The sequence below is a fragment of the Crocodylus porosus genome, unplaced genomic scaffold (genome assembly GCF_001723895.1).
Source record: "Crocodylus porosus isolate Cpor-Errol unplaced genomic scaffold, CroPor_comp1, whole genome shotgun sequence".
In the NCBI taxonomy this organism is placed as follows: Eukaryota; Metazoa; Chordata; order Crocodylia; family Crocodylidae; genus Crocodylus; species Crocodylus porosus.
In genome coordinates this window covers 9,006,173-9,022,119 of record NW_017728931.1, presented here as the reverse complement: position 1 = coordinate 9,022,119, position 15,947 = coordinate 9,006,173, and the positions used below count along the sequence as shown (strand labels likewise).

General features: G+C 47.1%; 2 protein-coding genes across 5 annotated transcripts in view; one reads left to right on the top strand and one right to left on the bottom strand.

Moving 5' to 3' along the window:
- The first annotated feature begins 5,794 nt into the window (after positions 1-5,794).
- C3AR1 (complement C3a receptor 1) lies at positions 5,795-13,672 on the top strand. The gene is made up of 2 exons (XM_019544164.1): positions 5,795-6,098; positions 9,104-13,672. The coding sequence occupies exon 2, from the start codon at positions 9,112-9,114 to the stop codon at positions 10,582-10,584; it is 1,473 nt and encodes a 490-aa protein (XP_019399709.1). The 5' UTR covers positions 5,795-6,098; positions 9,104-9,111; the 3' UTR covers positions 10,585-13,672.
- The window catches only part of FOXJ2 (forkhead box J2), a 44,364-nt gene continuing 41,510 nt past the window's right edge, over positions 13,094-15,947 (bottom strand). For all 4 annotated transcript variants that reach the window (XM_019544163.1, XM_019544160.1, XM_019544162.1 and 1 more), the window contains one exon: positions 13,094-15,648. In XM_019544163.1, coding sequence (XP_019399708.1) covers positions 15,560-15,648 — 89 coding nt within the window. In that variant the 3' untranslated portion in view covers positions 13,094-15,559. The remainder of the gene's footprint in view (positions 15,649-15,947) is intronic.

Sequence of the window (15,947 nt, the reverse complement as noted above, 5' to 3'; positions counted from 1 at the left end):
CTGGACAACGCCTGCTGGACAAGGACCCCTTTCCAGCCTGGATAGGTAGCTATCACCCCCACCCTCTCTTCAACCAAGAACTTGGACTCTGTTTCTCTTCCCTACCTGGACTCCAACCCTTCCACTGAGTCTCTTTCTCCTGCTGCTGTTGTGAGAGAGTGTGTGTGTGTGTGTGTGAACCAATAACTTCATGGGGTTGTGTGGCATGTTGTCTGTTTAATAAACCTGTTATATGGACCCCTGAGTTGGATTTTGCTTTACTATGGTTCAGCCCTGCTCCAATCTCTGCTCCTCACCCCTCTAACTTCTGTCTCATTTCTCCCTCTCCTGCTTCTGGCTCACCGCCACCTCCAACACCTGTCCTGAGCTCCTCTCTGCCTCCAAACCACCTGTTTCTTTGCCACTGTCTTATCCCTACTGCCTTTTCCCCAGATCTCTGCCACTACTATTGCTTTGTCTCCAATGACTTTTCTTCTGATCTCTGCCACTGTTATTGCCTTGTCCCCACTGCCTTGTCCCCTGAACAACCTGAGGTTTCTGCCTCAGTTTCTTTCCTGGCTGTCTCCTCCTTCCCACCACTTATCTGCCCCTCTCCCCCACAATATCTCAGCTGTCTGCCTCAGTTTCCAGCCCCAAGCTCCCAGGTTTCTGTCTCTCTTTCCTGGCTGTCTCCTCCTTGCCACCAGGATTCCTTTTTTTTTCACCCCTTCCCATGCACCACTGACCTTGAGTAAACCTGGGGCCACTTGATCTTAAGTAAACCCAAGCCTCAGTTCCACAGTCAGCTTCGCTCTAATCCTGGTTCCGGCAACTTTCATGCCCTACACTTTAACTCTCTCTCTCTCACCATAACCTTCCCCCAAGTATCCCAGGTACCCCAAGCACACACATACACACTGTACCATCCAAGTTAGGAACTTACATGTGTGTATGTGTAGGTGGGTTCTTTGTGTGTGAACTGGTGAGTGTGTGTGTGTGCATATGTCATTGTGTGCATAATATATAAATTAGTGATCTCTGGCTAACTTTTGGGGTGTATAGTGTATGTGCTTGAATTGCTGATAGGTATGCATGTGCCTAGGCTGGTTTGGATGTGTATGTGCCTGAGTTGGTAGTGTGTGTGTGTATGCACCTAACTGATTTGTGTGTTTGTATATGTGAAATTGTGTCACACCCTCCTGTCTAAGAGCGCAATATTGAGATCCTGAGAGTAGGCCTGACCCTACAGAGCAACATAACCACTGCCAGGAGGTACAATAATTTCTGGGGAGCTCAGATGTTTGCAGGAAGAAACCAGTACTCTATTCTTTTGTGTTCTTGGATCCATTCGTTTTGACTCTGCAAGAAGTAGTCTCCATCCAAGAGATAACAGAGCAGATACAAAATCTCTGTGTGCAACTCTGCAAAAGGTAGTTCATGCTCCTGAGTGATGATATAGTTTCCCTTTTCTATGCAAGAGTTCTGTAACCCTGATAAATTCATAAGCTTTCTGGGAGAGAAGCAGAGCCCCATAAAATGTTGCATATCTGCAAGTCTCTGAACCACTGGCCAACTCCATGATTTCTTTTGGTCAGTGGGCATTTCTTCCTCCTTCCTTGTGTGCTCCAGGTAAACATATCTTTTCTCGGGGGGACAACTCATGTTCACTTTGGGTTCCATTCCAGACTGGGTGCCTTCATTTTGTCACAGGCAAATTGCAAATGTATCCAATCCTGTTCAAAGGTTAGGCACCATGGTTTCCTTTAGGTAAGAGCTGATAGGCTGGGAGAAGCATGCCATGCAATACCCTCTCCATTTACCTTCCAAATGTGGAAGATACTGTATTGCAGCTGAAAACCTTCAAGAAACATTACCCCATGCTTCTGTCCAGGTGTGGAAGCAGTCTTTTCCCTGTCCTGCAGACCCACTTTCCTTTGGCAATACCCTCTTTAAAGATTTCAGTCTGGAAAATCATCTTGGACCTGCCACAATATGCAGGATATACACAGTATGCACCTTCTACTTGTGCTGAAGGATCAGAATTTTTAAAGCAGAAGTTGGCAACATCCAACAGCTCTGAGTTATGTAACTCCAGCAGGGACACAGGGAAAGCTCCCCTACCATCCCCTGCCCATGCCACCTGGCCTGCACTGGACTGGAGCCAGATTGTTCTGGCCCATAGTTTGAAAAAAGTTACTGGCCCTTGATTTAAAACAATTTAATTTTGCTTTCTATCATTCTTTCAGAATCCAGGGCAAGCGTCTTTCTTTTTATATGGAACGCCAGGGAGGCTAAGGACTGCTTGAAGGCTCAGCTGTGCTCCCCAATGCCTTTTTAAAATGGTCTGTAGGACATCTCTGGTGCATGCATCCTCATGAGCAGGAAGGTGTGTTTCCCTGGGGACAAACAGTAGCACATTATGTGCCACTGCTGCTTGTCCCTGGGGAACACCCATGCACTCAGGCTCTGGTACAGGGCCTGTTGCCCTGAGTTGGGCGGGGGGGCTGGGGCCAGCATCCTTACCTGGGGTTCTGAGGGCCTCCAGGGGCTGCAGCCCCAGCAATCCAGCAGCATGAAGCCTGGCCAGCAGCCAGCGTGTGGCTATGGCCAACTAGGCTCTGGTTTCCAGTGGTACGTGCTGCCATCATGTGCATCTGACTGCTTTTTTGAGGCATGGGTTTTTTTGACACTGGGATCCCCTTTGCATTGCAAATTAGCAATACGGGGAATGCCTGTGTGTGTGATGTGTGTGCAGCATGCAGCACCACAGAAGGATTTGCGGTGCCGCATGCCAAACGTCTGCACTTATCTGGATGCTCCCTCTGTGTTGCCTCTTCGCTCTTGGAAAACAGAGAAGTGGCCATTTCATGGCTTAACATCCTTAAGTATCCATGACGTGTTGAACTGGCATGGTACAAGTTTTATCTTTCCTGGATAAAGAGAACCACTCTTAACCATAAAGCCTCTGTGGTGACTCTGGGCCCCAGCATTTGAATGCACTGCCCTGTATTGGAACAATAGTCATAGTGGTAGACAGCCCTTCAACTCTGCCTCCTTGTCGCTTTTTTCTGCCCTAGTCTTTAATAGAGCCTGTGGTTCATGGCTTTGCAACTGTGGTTTCTTTTCTCACTACTTTTTGCTTGACAGAAACAATCAACAAATTACTAGGGATCTTTTCTGACACAACAGAGCTTGTAAGCAGATTCTTCTCAGACCTTGGTCTCAAGGCAAGTTTCAGCCCTCCCTCTCCTTCCTAGAAACTTGCCATAGCAGTTAGTACTGTGGTTTCTTCTTGTGGGGGAAACATGCTTGCTTGCTGCGAATGAAGAGCATCTTCATGCTTGCTTTGGGGCAGAGGGCAGGGCACTTTAATTAGAGTGGGTTCAAGAGCCACTCTAATTAAAGCGCCCACAGCATCCTGTGTATTCAGCATCCCATGCTTTAAAATGGCAGTGGGGGTACTCTAACTAAAGCTCAATTGACAAGACTTAGTTAAAGCACCCCCACCGCCATTTTGAAATGTGGGGCCGCTGAATATGCATTACACAGAGACTGCTGGAGCATGCCGATTTGCATACTCCAGCAGACTCAATCAACTCTGCTCCAACGCGTGCTAATTAGTACACCTCAAAGCAGACATCCAGCACATGTATAGGTGCCCCAAGTGCCTACAAACCATTTTTTCCACCAGGGTCACATCTTAAAAAAGAATGTGTCTACAGACTGAACTGGGGCAAGACCAGGGCTGGTCCACAATTTTTTGCAATCCCCCTGCAATAAATAGTTTTGGGGGCCCCTGATGCAAAGAAGCTGGTGTCAGTGGGGGTGGGGAGGCATGGCAAGTGCCTGAAGAAGCCGGCGGTAGTGGTGTCAGCAGTGGGGGTGGGAGTGTGCAGGTTTCACAGGATACAATGAGCTGGCCCTGGGCAAGACACCACTCCTGTTATTTGCTACAAAGGCATTAGCCAGAAGAAAATCCAATGGATTATTAGTCTATGTGTTATCTTGGCCTTCTTTCTTGATCTGAGTTTCAGAGGTCCTATTTTAAACCCAGCGTTCCTAGTTTTTCATACATGTGTGGCCCGCAGTCCTTTCCCTCTGAGACCAGTTACAGTGTTCAGCACCGGATCTCTTGTTTCATGGTTTAATTCACCTACTATTGCCAGACATTTCCCAACACCTATGACATACTCAGTAGCTAGTTTCCTATTCATGTTGCTTAACTGCCCAGGCCCAAATGTAATATTCAGGGTTCATCCTCGTGCCTCTAAGTTTGCCCTTTTGCCTTTGCCTTTTCACATTTCCCAGTGTGAATGAGCAGTTTTTGCACAAAACAGATATGCATACCCTCATAACAGCTCTCCTTTCTGTGGCCATTTTGTCCATGGTTTTCACTGGTTTGTCCAAGTGTTTCACTATACCGCACCCCTTAATTGTTTGCATTGTTACCAATTCCCCTTTGTTTTATGGACCAAAGTCATTGCTTTTTCTGATGGGTCTAAAAAGTTAAGAATCCCCTTTTAGAATCTCAAAGGACTAGAATTCTTTCCCCATCACACAGATCGGACATAGCCTGTACTTAAGCAGGCCCAAGCCCATTAGCCTCCATCTTCCTCACTAGAAATTGCTTCCTTTTCTGGGGCACAGCTTCAGAGAATGACTTGTGTTGTGTGGCAAATTCCACTGTCTCTCACCCCATCTCCCTTTCCTGTTCCGGATCTCCAAGTCCAACATCACCTAAGCATCCATAAGTGATCCATTTCCTGGAAGTCTTCATGGGTATACAACAAATCAAGTCTCCACAGATCTTCCACCTGTTCAGGTGGGATTTTCTTTTGATCTCTTCTAGATTTCAACCAGACAGCTCAGGCTAATGGTTGGCCCTGAAATGCTGCATTAAGAGCTCAGTCTTCTTCCTCTAGGTAAATTTTGCAGCATTGTCAGAGCTGTCCCACTTAAGGTAGCTGATAGAAACCCCCTGTCTTTTTTACTTTCCCAGTCACTTACCTGGAACACAGCATTGAACTGAGTCAAATATGCATCCCAGAGACATTCTTCCTCAAATACAATGTTGCTGTGATGCTTTATTATTTTTGCAGAAGTGCCATTCATAAGACTTTGCTTCATTCAGACAATTAAACCTGCATAATGACTCACTGCCTGATATTACTAAGTTAAGTGAATAAACCTAAAGATTTGATACCTCCATGAATTTATATGGTTGTGAGAGGAGCTCATGGGTCATCTACTCCAACCCCCTGTACAGAGGTAGGATGCACTGTTTCTTCACAACCCTGGAGAGATGTCCATCCAGGCAATTCCACAACTGTCCTCAGCAGCTTGTTGCATTGTCTCAAGTTTTTCCCCCTCAAATTTGTTCTAAACCTGTTTTGCTACAGTTTAAAACTTTTGCCATATGCCCTGCCCTCTACAACATGGATGGGAAAGAATTACACTGTCACAGTACTAACAATGATCCCAGCCTCAGATTAATGTGTCCAATGCTATGGGTCTTCACGCTTTATATTAAATCTGATCATCAACTAGTTTGGGATGAAATTTCCTTTCAATGAGGTGTGTTTAAAGTTTGTTTGAGGTGCTTCTGTTGGATGAGATGTTCCAAATTAGACAGACTAGCTTGACAGGAGCTGGGATAGATTAGATTAGTCAATAATTTCATAGGGCAAGAGATGAGATGCAAAATCAGATGCATGAATGCAGTCACCTGCTAAAGCAGGGAGCTCAATGGTACAGAAACTGAACCATTGATTGGATGTGGTATGGCCAGGAATAGGATACTGAACTATGTAGAGCAATAATCTTTGCTAGAATGAAAGGAAACAAGAGAAAAGATTCACTTTGGCCTGTGATATCTTATTGCATTATCACACTCATATAAGGTCATCCTTTTTGCAACTGTCATTTTCTAAATCTTTTTCAAATGCAAATCATGCTAGTCCTTCCGTTAGGGGTGAGAAAAACAATAGCTAAGAGGAAGAAAAGAGTTCCTAAAATAAACTTCTAGACAGGGTTGGGTTTGTTTTAGTGACTTCAGAGCCACAGTTTAATAAGCTTCATAGTCCTGGGTCCTGGCAAGATGAGGAGTCTGCTCCATTAGGGTACGTACAGAACAATCGCAACCTTCTCTCGGTCTGACCTGCAGCCTCTCTGACCATTCTTTCCTCTCCCTCTGTCATTCCTTTTCCAAGTCTTTGAAGCCAGATATCTCTCTCTTTCTCTTACCCCCCACCCCTTATAGTGCTTTAACAAATATTGGGTGGGACAAGACCCTTTCATAATGAATTCCTCCAACTCTCTGTATTGGAGCGGGTTTGATTTCAGGATCTGTAAAACATTTATGCATCTACTTCACCGTATCTATCACATGGATTGAGGAGGTAGCACAGTCTAGCTGCTCAGGCAGTGCTGTTAACCAGCCTCTGCCTATGAAAATAAGGAAAGTTACTGCAGAGCAGCAGGAACCTAGGAAGTTTCCATCCACTGTCAGGGACCTAATAGTACTCTAAGGTACAGCAAGATATAGTCTGTTCTTTATGGTGGGAGGAAGAGGTGTTCTAGACTCAGCAGCCCTATGGTGGGTGGCTGACAGTTAATTGTGCTTCTGACGCCTAGACCTGGAATCCATCACAACTGGATCAGAAGTCAGCTCCACTCCCAGCTTATCACTGAAGGTCCAAGGCACCTTCAATATGTGGTTCCATCATAAGTCCCATGCCAATTTTCTCCCAGGGACTTCCACAGTGAATGCTTCCAAGGGAAAGTCTCTGCTTTGCCCCAACTCCCAAGCCCAGCACGCACAGGTATGGATCTGAAAGCATATGCCCCCATATCTATTTCAAATGCTGCTGCTAAAGACCACCCTCCCAGTTACTGTCTCTTCTGATTTCATCCCCACTTTCTCTCTTCTTGCTCCATCTTTCCCACTGTATTGGATACAGATGACTAAGCTGTCCTTTTAAGGCCCCCTACCCTAGCCCCGCCATGTCCGTATTAGCTATTAGTCCAGATCTTCCTTGTACGCCTTCCTGCTATCAGCCACACTGCCATCCATGCTTAGGAGGAACTTCTCACTGAAACTCCTGAATCCCTCACAATATCTTCCTTCATGTTTGCTGCCATTATGGAGCTTAAAGCACTTCCAGCAATGGCTAGGCAGCTGGAATAGACTAGCTTGTCACGGTCATTTCACCACTGACTTTGGCCTCCTCTTGCTTAAATGGAACATCCTTCTTTTGCATGTTACCACATGAGTTGAGTGTGAGGTCTTTGAGACAGAGACTTTGGAGGGACTGGAGGGGCTGGGGAGTGTCAGGGGAGAGGATTTATTATTTAACATGCCCAGTCTCTTTGTGCTAATGGAATAGAAATTAATAACGAGAAAGACAGCTCTTGGCTCCTTCCTGTTCTCACTTCACCAGCAGTGGCGAATCTTCTACAGGCTTAGCTGAAACCACACCAACTCCTCCTCTTCTGTTGCCTGAGCGACCTCTGTGTTTCAGTGATGCCCTCAGTGACACTAGTGCACCCCAGTTGTAGTTTGCCTACCTACAGCCTGTGGATGATATCTGGCTCGTGCAGCCATTGGATCATCCCACAGACTTGGGACTTTGGTGGCATTTGATGATGAGTGGCTTTGCTGGCAACTACTTTTCCTGTGCCAATGGTTTCCAAGCTGTATTTTGTGGAGCCCTGGGGTTCCATGATAGGTCTTCAGGGGAGCCGCAAGGATATTCGGGTAATAGTAGGGCAGGCCAGGAGGCAGTGCACGGGCATTGCTGGGCCAGGTTGGCGGACTGCATCAGACTTTAGGATAGGGGGAGGGGGTTCTATAGTAGAAGAAGTGATATGAAATGGTTCCACAACATGAGGAAGTTTGAAAACCATTGCCTCATGCCATGGTGGGGAGAAGTGGTGACAGCAGCAGCTGGGTCCTAGCGCCTGCCCAGCCGCCACTGACCCAAGCTGGGTCATTCTAGCCCACAGCCTGGAAAGCCCAACCACTGGTCTATCCATCTGGGCTCTTGTGAAGACTCATACTAACACACCAACTCCACCTCTAACCTATCTTGACTCCACTAGTTGAGCAGGAGTAAAAAGCAGTGATGAGTGAGTTCAGTCACTTGCACAAGTAGAGCTGACCTTAAACACAGCCCTAGGGCAGAGCTGTTGAAAACAAAGTTAAACCTTTTGCACTGTCACTTCTCAGGATCTAACCACACTTTCATTTTTTGTATATTTCAGTTTCTTCAGCTAGAGATAAGAACCAACTCTCTCTTTCTCTCTTATCTGAACTTCTTTGAGATCTAAAGATAAGGAAAACCAGACACTATTGCTATTTTATATTTTAGTTTCTGTCCTTCTCTAAATAGCTCTTCTGGCTGACCTCTTGTTTTCCATCTGCTTCTTTCTATTCATCTGTTGTTGTCCTTGTTGGGAATCCTGCAGTGTAATGTGGACTCTGAGAGACTCTTGGTGAGCATCTGCACTAGCTAAGAAAATAGGGGAAAAGAAACACTCATTCAAAACTTTGCTAAAAACATCCGTTCCTGGATACTAGATTGCTGAGTCATCCATTCTATTTGCAATGCCATTGAAATAGTTGCAAACTAGCTGATCTTAGCATGATAAAAATTGCTTTCAAAGCATAAACCTGATCTCACAAGGAAGGAGAAGTTTAAATGATACTAAAGGAAAGAGGAATTAAGATTATGACTTAAGTAGCAGAGAAGTGGAGAGAAAGGGAACTAAAATTAGGTTGAGCAGTGGTGTAAATAAATGAGCGTCCAGCAGGGATACAGCTGATATTAAAGTTGATCAAGGAGACAAGAGAACTTGTGTACATGAAACTGCTGGAACATAAACAGTTATATCTTCCATTGGATGAACCAACTGGAAATCAATGAACTGGTTGCAGCATTGGGGCTACTGGGCTTGACTGGTTACTCCAGGTAGTAGGGCCAGACACATTTGTATGCATGGACACAAAATCTGATACCCCTTCCTGTCAACCTGCCTATGGGTGTTGGGGGCTTGGGACATGCAATGGGCAGTAGGGGCATGAATGGCTTAACTGATTAGTTTTCTATTTCTTTGCCACCTGTAGTGAAAAGTATGTCACCACTTCTGGGAAATAACAGTTCATATGAGCACATGGAAAATGTTGGACTGTATAATTCACCAGAATCCATTGTTTCCCTTGCTATCTTCATCCTTGTCTTCATACTGGGTCTGCCAGGCAACGGCTTGGTCATCTGGGTTGCAGGCAGGAAAATGAAGCGGACTGTAAACAGTGTTTGGTTCTTGAACCTTGCCATGGCTGACTTCCTGTGCTGCCTTTCTCTGCCTTTCCACATCGCTCATCTGTTCCTCCATGACGACTGGCCATATGGCTCATTCCTTTGCAAGGTAATCCCCTCAGCCATTATCTTCAACATGTTTGCCAGTGTTTTCCTTCTTACTGCCATTAGCATTGACCGCTACCTCTTGGTAATGAAGCCAGTCTGGTGTCAAAACCATCGCACAGTCAGGTTTGCATGGGTGACATGCGCTATCATCTGGATCCTGGCTTTTGTTATGTGCTCTCCAGTCTTCCTGTACCGAGAGACCTCCATAGATAAATCTGGCAAAACAAGGTGTGACTACAACTATGGAGATAAAGAATTTTACGAGTACATGTATAATGGCAATGATTCTGACTTTCTTTGGGCCAAGGATGTAGGGGACTACCCAACTGTGGAGCCAGCTGGAACCCATGATGACACCTTCTTAACTTATCAGCTTCCTGATGAACACCTGGATTTCCAAATACCCATCCATCCCAGTGCTTCTACCACCATTAGCCCACCCTCATTCAGTCTTCTCCATTCAGTGGTACCAAATAACCTTGACGCTACAGCTGGCACAAATTCATCTACAGTGTCTTTTGCTCACCCTGATTTCAAGTCCTCTGAGCCTCCTGACAGCCCTCCTGATGTTGACCTATTCACAATGACCAATGTCTTCATCCCTTTAGAGTTATCTGACCTTCCTGGTGGTCCTTCTGACAAGTTCAATGATGGCATGTATTCGCTGGAGTATACAATGGAAGATTACAGTGATTACGTCCCCCAAAGCAGCCTGTCAGTCATCACTTTGACCATCACTAGGACTCTCTTTGGCTTCCTTCTCCCTTTTGGCATAATGGCAGCTTGCTATGGCCTTATTGCCTTCAAGATGCATGCATCTCAATTTAAGAAGCCCCGGGGTAAGACCTTGCAAGTGATTGTGGTGGTGGTGGCTGCACTCTTTGTCTGTTGGGCTCCGTACCACATAGTTGGCATATTGCTCCTGACAGTGAAGCCTTACACAACATTATGGAAGATGCTTCCACTCTGGGACCACCTCTCAATTGCCTTAGCCTATGTCAACAGTTGCATCAATCCAGTGGTCTATGCATTTGTGGGGCGGGACTTCAGGGAGAAGGCTCGACTATCACTGAAGGTGATCCTGGAGCGTGCCTTGAGTGAGGAAGTTACACACACAACTGCCTATTCCCGTGACATGGCCAAGACCTCAACAGACAAGGATATCAGCAGTGTCATATGAAATGGGTCTTTTCATTGGCATTGGAAAGGCAGACAGCCAGCCAAAGGCCTCCCCCACCCCCCCGACTTCCTATTGAAGGACTACAGAGCCATAACAAGCTTAACTATAATCTACTGGGGACTAGGACACTTCAGAGCAGGGTAGTCTCCTCCTTTGACACCTTCCTACTCAGAGAAGGGAGGCGGGGGATACTGGGGAAGCAACCTAAGGGGTAAGGAGGGAGGGAGGCAGGGATAGAGAGACCTTTACCTCACCATTTACAGAGAGAAGGGCATATGTGGAAGGACACATGGTGGGGTCATGCAGCTTATCCTCTGCATTGCTGATTGAGAATGCCACTGAAGACCATGGATCTATTAATCTCCAGTTTGTCTCCTATACCTGCTACATTACAAATGAGATTGCATTGATACATCTCCTTATTATGTTACCCGAACCTCCCCCACCCTTCCTTAGGACCCCTGAACCTTCCCTGTAGCAGAAGCTGATGGAGGGGGAGGGGAAGACCAGCTTTCCTCACAAGTGTTGTACCCCAAACATGCCCACTGAGCACTGAAAGCTGACTTTAATGCCAGTATTCCTGGGGTCACTGTGTATTGGTTTACTGAAAGTTCCTGTCCTACAAGAAAGTCCCCAAAGGGCCAGGTCCCCTTATTGCAGGCAGGAGCTCATTAGATCTAGGACCCACCTTTTGGGAGCATGGAATGAGATGCATCAACAAGGCAAAGGGAACTGCAGTATGTCACACTACTCATAAGAGATGTGCTTATTCTGTCTGGGGTTGTTTGGATGCCCAAACCTAATCAGAGCAGGGAGGGACAACCTTCCAAGAGGAAAATCTGAATGGGTGAGTCAGGTAAGACTAAAACTGTGCTGAACTCAAGTTGTCTTGGAAAGTATTGCCCGACTTCCACCTGTACATTACCATTAGACTCGGATGAGCATGTGAGCTACAGAGGAAGGCATGCAGCCATGTAGAGTGCTAGAACTTATCTGCACCCACCTAATCCTGCTATTCCTCTCAATGTGAAAAGCTAAATCAAAACTGTGGTTTGGCCCTGTTCTAGAGCTTCACAGATCTTAAGAGCATTCTGAGTCTGAATTTGGTTCAAAGAGGGAAGTGCACGTCGCACAGGGAAAAGCCACAAACAAGAAAGCACATGGATAGCTGCTCCCCCCCTCACCCTTTTGTTGGCTGGCTGTGCAATGTGTGTAGCTAGCAACAGCAAAGCCCAATGTGGATGGGATACAACTGCCACAGTTCTCCCTGCATGGCAGTTCCTGGGCCCTTGGGATTTCAGAGAGCTGTGATCCAGGAAAGAGTTCTATGTCTGTCTTGCACAGGGTAATTGATACCATTGAAGTCATGGTATCAAAATGGCCCCAGTCAGAGGACACCATTAGGATAATTTGTGCAGGCACCCCTGATACCAGCAAGAGAAGCCCATTACACTCCATAGCGATGCAAGAGGCATCAGAGAGGCTGCCAGATTAATATCTACCTAACCTGCACTGGGGTTGACACTACTTTGTCACCTCTCACAAGCTAAGCTTGGGGGCTACTTGTCTTAGGCTTAGGCCACAGGCAAAAAAGGGGTGTTGTCAACCTCCAGGCTGTGTACTCATCCATCAGCACTGCTGGTATGAAGGCCTTCGTGCCCATATGAAAAGTGTTTCTGTTGAGTTCAGTGTCTGCAAGACAGATGTTTCCTGCATCCTCTTAGAAGGCAGGTGCAATGGGGGAAGTTCCTCTGCACAGCCTGCTTGCTGCGTCTGGAGCTCAGAAGTTTCCGCTGGTAGAGAGCAGAATGAGCCCCTCTTTGCCATTCCAGGAAATGGTGCAAGACACATCTCTTCCGAGTCAATCCTCCACAAAGGGGCCAGTGATAGACAATCCCTGTATCTGAAGACAAGACATGGAATTTCTGTTCTCTCAGACAGAATTTATGGTATCTAGTGTGTGTGTGCGCGCACGCACTGTTGTCTACAAACATATTCAATCTTTCTAGAGCATCCTTCACCACACCTGCACAAAGAATCTGACCTGGCTTCTCTGCAGGGCATACTTTTATTTTTAGAGAGAATTGTGGGGAGAAAGGGAAAACTTAATTTTCTGCACAGCAGAAAGGCCAGAAGATCTGATACCAGGGAGATAAGCACACAGTAAGCACACAGTTTCCTACATATTTACCCATTATCTTTGGGGTAGTTGTCACACAGCCTTCCTCCTGTTGGTCATACATACTACTGATAAGAAGAAAGAGGTGAGAGCCTCCCTGGCCTATGAGATGCCACACTTTTGATAGTGGAGCACTTAAACACTCTGCCACAACCTCCCCTTACCCTCCCCAACAACTTAAGGAAGTCTCAATTTTGCATGAGACCTTACCACAGGCAGTGAAAGTAGAAAAGTCCCACCCGTGTCTTTATAATAAAAAGTCAACCACTCCTGTGTTGAACCCAAGCAGCCGCCACTGAAAAAATAAATTTGATGCTGGCTCCAAGAGGGTTAAACCATAAACATTCACTTTTTGTTTTTATTAAGAAAGCATGCACAAAAATAAACTCGTGAGACCACGCCCCCCTCTCCCCTACCCTTGACACAAAGCATCGTAGGCTGCACGGCCATGGAAGGACGTGATGAGCGAAGAGTTCCTCCCCACAGCAGGCCGATCTCCGCTGAATGCACCCCTTTGCTCCTGTGCAGTGCAGAGTTCCAGTGCCCTGCCTTTAACTCCATGTGTCCAAGCCAATGCCATCCCGCTCACTGACGATGCACATTTATTTCAGAGGGTGTTGGTGGGGGGGGTGAGGCTAATTTGCACACTGACCGGCATGTATTTACATATGCAAACAAGGCGCAACTGAATACGCAAAACAAGGCAAAATGAATATGCAAATGAGGAGTGCTTGAATACGCAAAGGAGCCATCTTGGCTTGTTTTCGTCTTCCAGATGGTGTTTCCAGGGTTCTCCAAAAAGCCAAGTGACCACAAACCATTTCCATGGGTCCAACTCTTGGTAACTTCCCCCTGCAAAGCACTGATTGGCACCTGAAGGGAGGTCATCTCTGCTGCTACACTCCACAGAAACCAAATCAATCCATGCTTCCTGATCATACCATTCATATCCTGGGGCAATGGAGAGAACCACTGACTAACTCCGTGCTGAAGAAGTCAGCTCTGAGATTCCTCACTCCTCCTGGGAACACGCAATGACGCCCCCTTCCCACCTCCCATTTAAAAAAAACAAACAAAAAAACCCCCGCAAAAAATGCCGCCCCCCTCCAATGAGACTCTATCTTCCTGACAAAGATCCAATTGGTTTATCCCTACAGCAAATTAAAAAGCAATGCTAAACTAGCCCCCCACCCTTGGCATGTTGAGCCCCATGATGCTTTGCTTTCACCTTGGTTCCCCCTCACAGACTAATGGGGGCAAGTGGCGGACGTGACAAAATATAGAGGAAACAAGAGGTTTGACAGAACAGAGCCACGCTAGAAACAGGGGAGCAGAGGACACAGTGCAGGGGAAGGGGCCTCTCCACGCTCACTCCAGCTTTGGCAACTTTTCCCCTTCCAGCTGTCAGGGCATCTGGCATTCAGCTTGTGCTCTCTCACATCCTCCCCCCAGATGAATCACAAGGTGTCAGACATATACTCCCCCCACATTATCATCCTCCCTTGGGCTGTGCAGTTTAACTACCTGCCCCACACCAACTGCCTCCCTGACCCATCAACAGAGGTCTCAGCACAAAGTCCCCAAACCTCCCTCATTTCTGTGCTGTGGCTTCCTCTTTCCATCTTTAGTTCACTCATAAAATGGGAACCACTGATGGGACATCTGCATGTATGTAGACAAGACTCCTGTTGCTTGCATCCTCATACCACAGGGGTAAGGACAGTCCCGAGAAACAACCAAGGGAACAGGCCACGTGACTAACTGAACAAGAACTTCTGGGGAAGGAGCATGCATCCCAATTTGCATATGCAAATAAGAACCTCCCAGCACACTTTGGAGGAAGAGGGCAGGAAGCAGGAAAGTTGAAGATATGAGGTGGGGGAGTGTGGCTTGAGCTTGTCAGACACTCCCCTTCCTGGTACAAAATGCCTGCTGAGCTTGTCTTGCTTGATGGTTGGGGATGCTGCCCTTCCCTGGGGATGGCAAAAGGCAGTGTGTCTGGAACAGCTTAGGGTTTCCTCAAATTGCTACACGGGCCTTACAAAACGGCAGTGTTTTCTAAAACCAAGCTGCACCTCTGAGAGTGCCCTTTCTCAACACTGAGGCCACCCTCCTCCAGCTCAGCTCCAGTCCCAGCTGTATGCTTTGTCCCCTCATTCCCTTAACACTTAGGGTCTCTGCCTCTTCTCTTACTCTCCCTGCTGGCATGAGAAAGTTCTCAGAGCTCAGATCACCCCTCCAATGTCCCTGCAACTCCCTCACCTTTACAACATTTAAGAAACAACATAATTACAGGCTCCCAGGATCCACTAGGCTCTCTCACTCCGGTAGCCAACACGACAGATTCACTGGCCACCTTGAAGGGAAAGAGGGATTGTTAAACGCAAAATGATGGAGGCAGAGAAAGATGCACTCGAGGATTCAGCCTTCCTAGGTCTTCTCATGGCACCAAGGAGCCATCTCTCCGCCCTCCACCTCACGCAGTTCACCACCCAACGTGGGAGAGCTGCTCTGGTGCGTCTGAGGCCAGTGGGGGCGGGGGAGGGCCGTGCTCAATTATTGATAATAATAATTATTATTATAATAAACAAAAGAAGAAAAAAGGTAAAACAGGACGCAAGGAAGGATTATCTTCGGCAGCATCTTGCGGTGGCTTCTCTGGCAGAGATAGAGAATATATATCTATATACAGGCAAGGCAGGGAGGCTGGGGTAGCCGGTCCTATGATCTTTCACCCCACGCCCCCCTTCCCTCCCTTGGCCCTCACAAAGGAGGGGCTCTTGAGTCTGTAACGCACTAGGTGATCAAGTCCCAGTCGAAATCGTCAGGTATTTCCTCATTGGCGCCTGGAGGAGGCCCAGGAGGCCGAGGGACCAGGTGGTGTGCTGAGCAAAGAGGGGAAGAAGGAGAGAAGAGGAAAGTGGGGGTTAGAGCAATAAAGTCAGGTTCTTCCCCCAGTGGGCTCCTGGGAACAAAACAGGAAAGATCTGGGCAGTATGAGTTTCCTCATGGCAGCGTCCTGCCAGGGCAAGAGCAGTATGAGTTCCTCACCCTGGCAGCACAAAATTGCCACCTCTGGGCAATGCCAGACCAGGAAGGGAAGGGAGGTAGCCATTGCAGTGCAAACCTCCCCACAGCACTGCTTAAAGGGTTTAAGGCTCTAGCCTCATGAGTTCTCCTGACA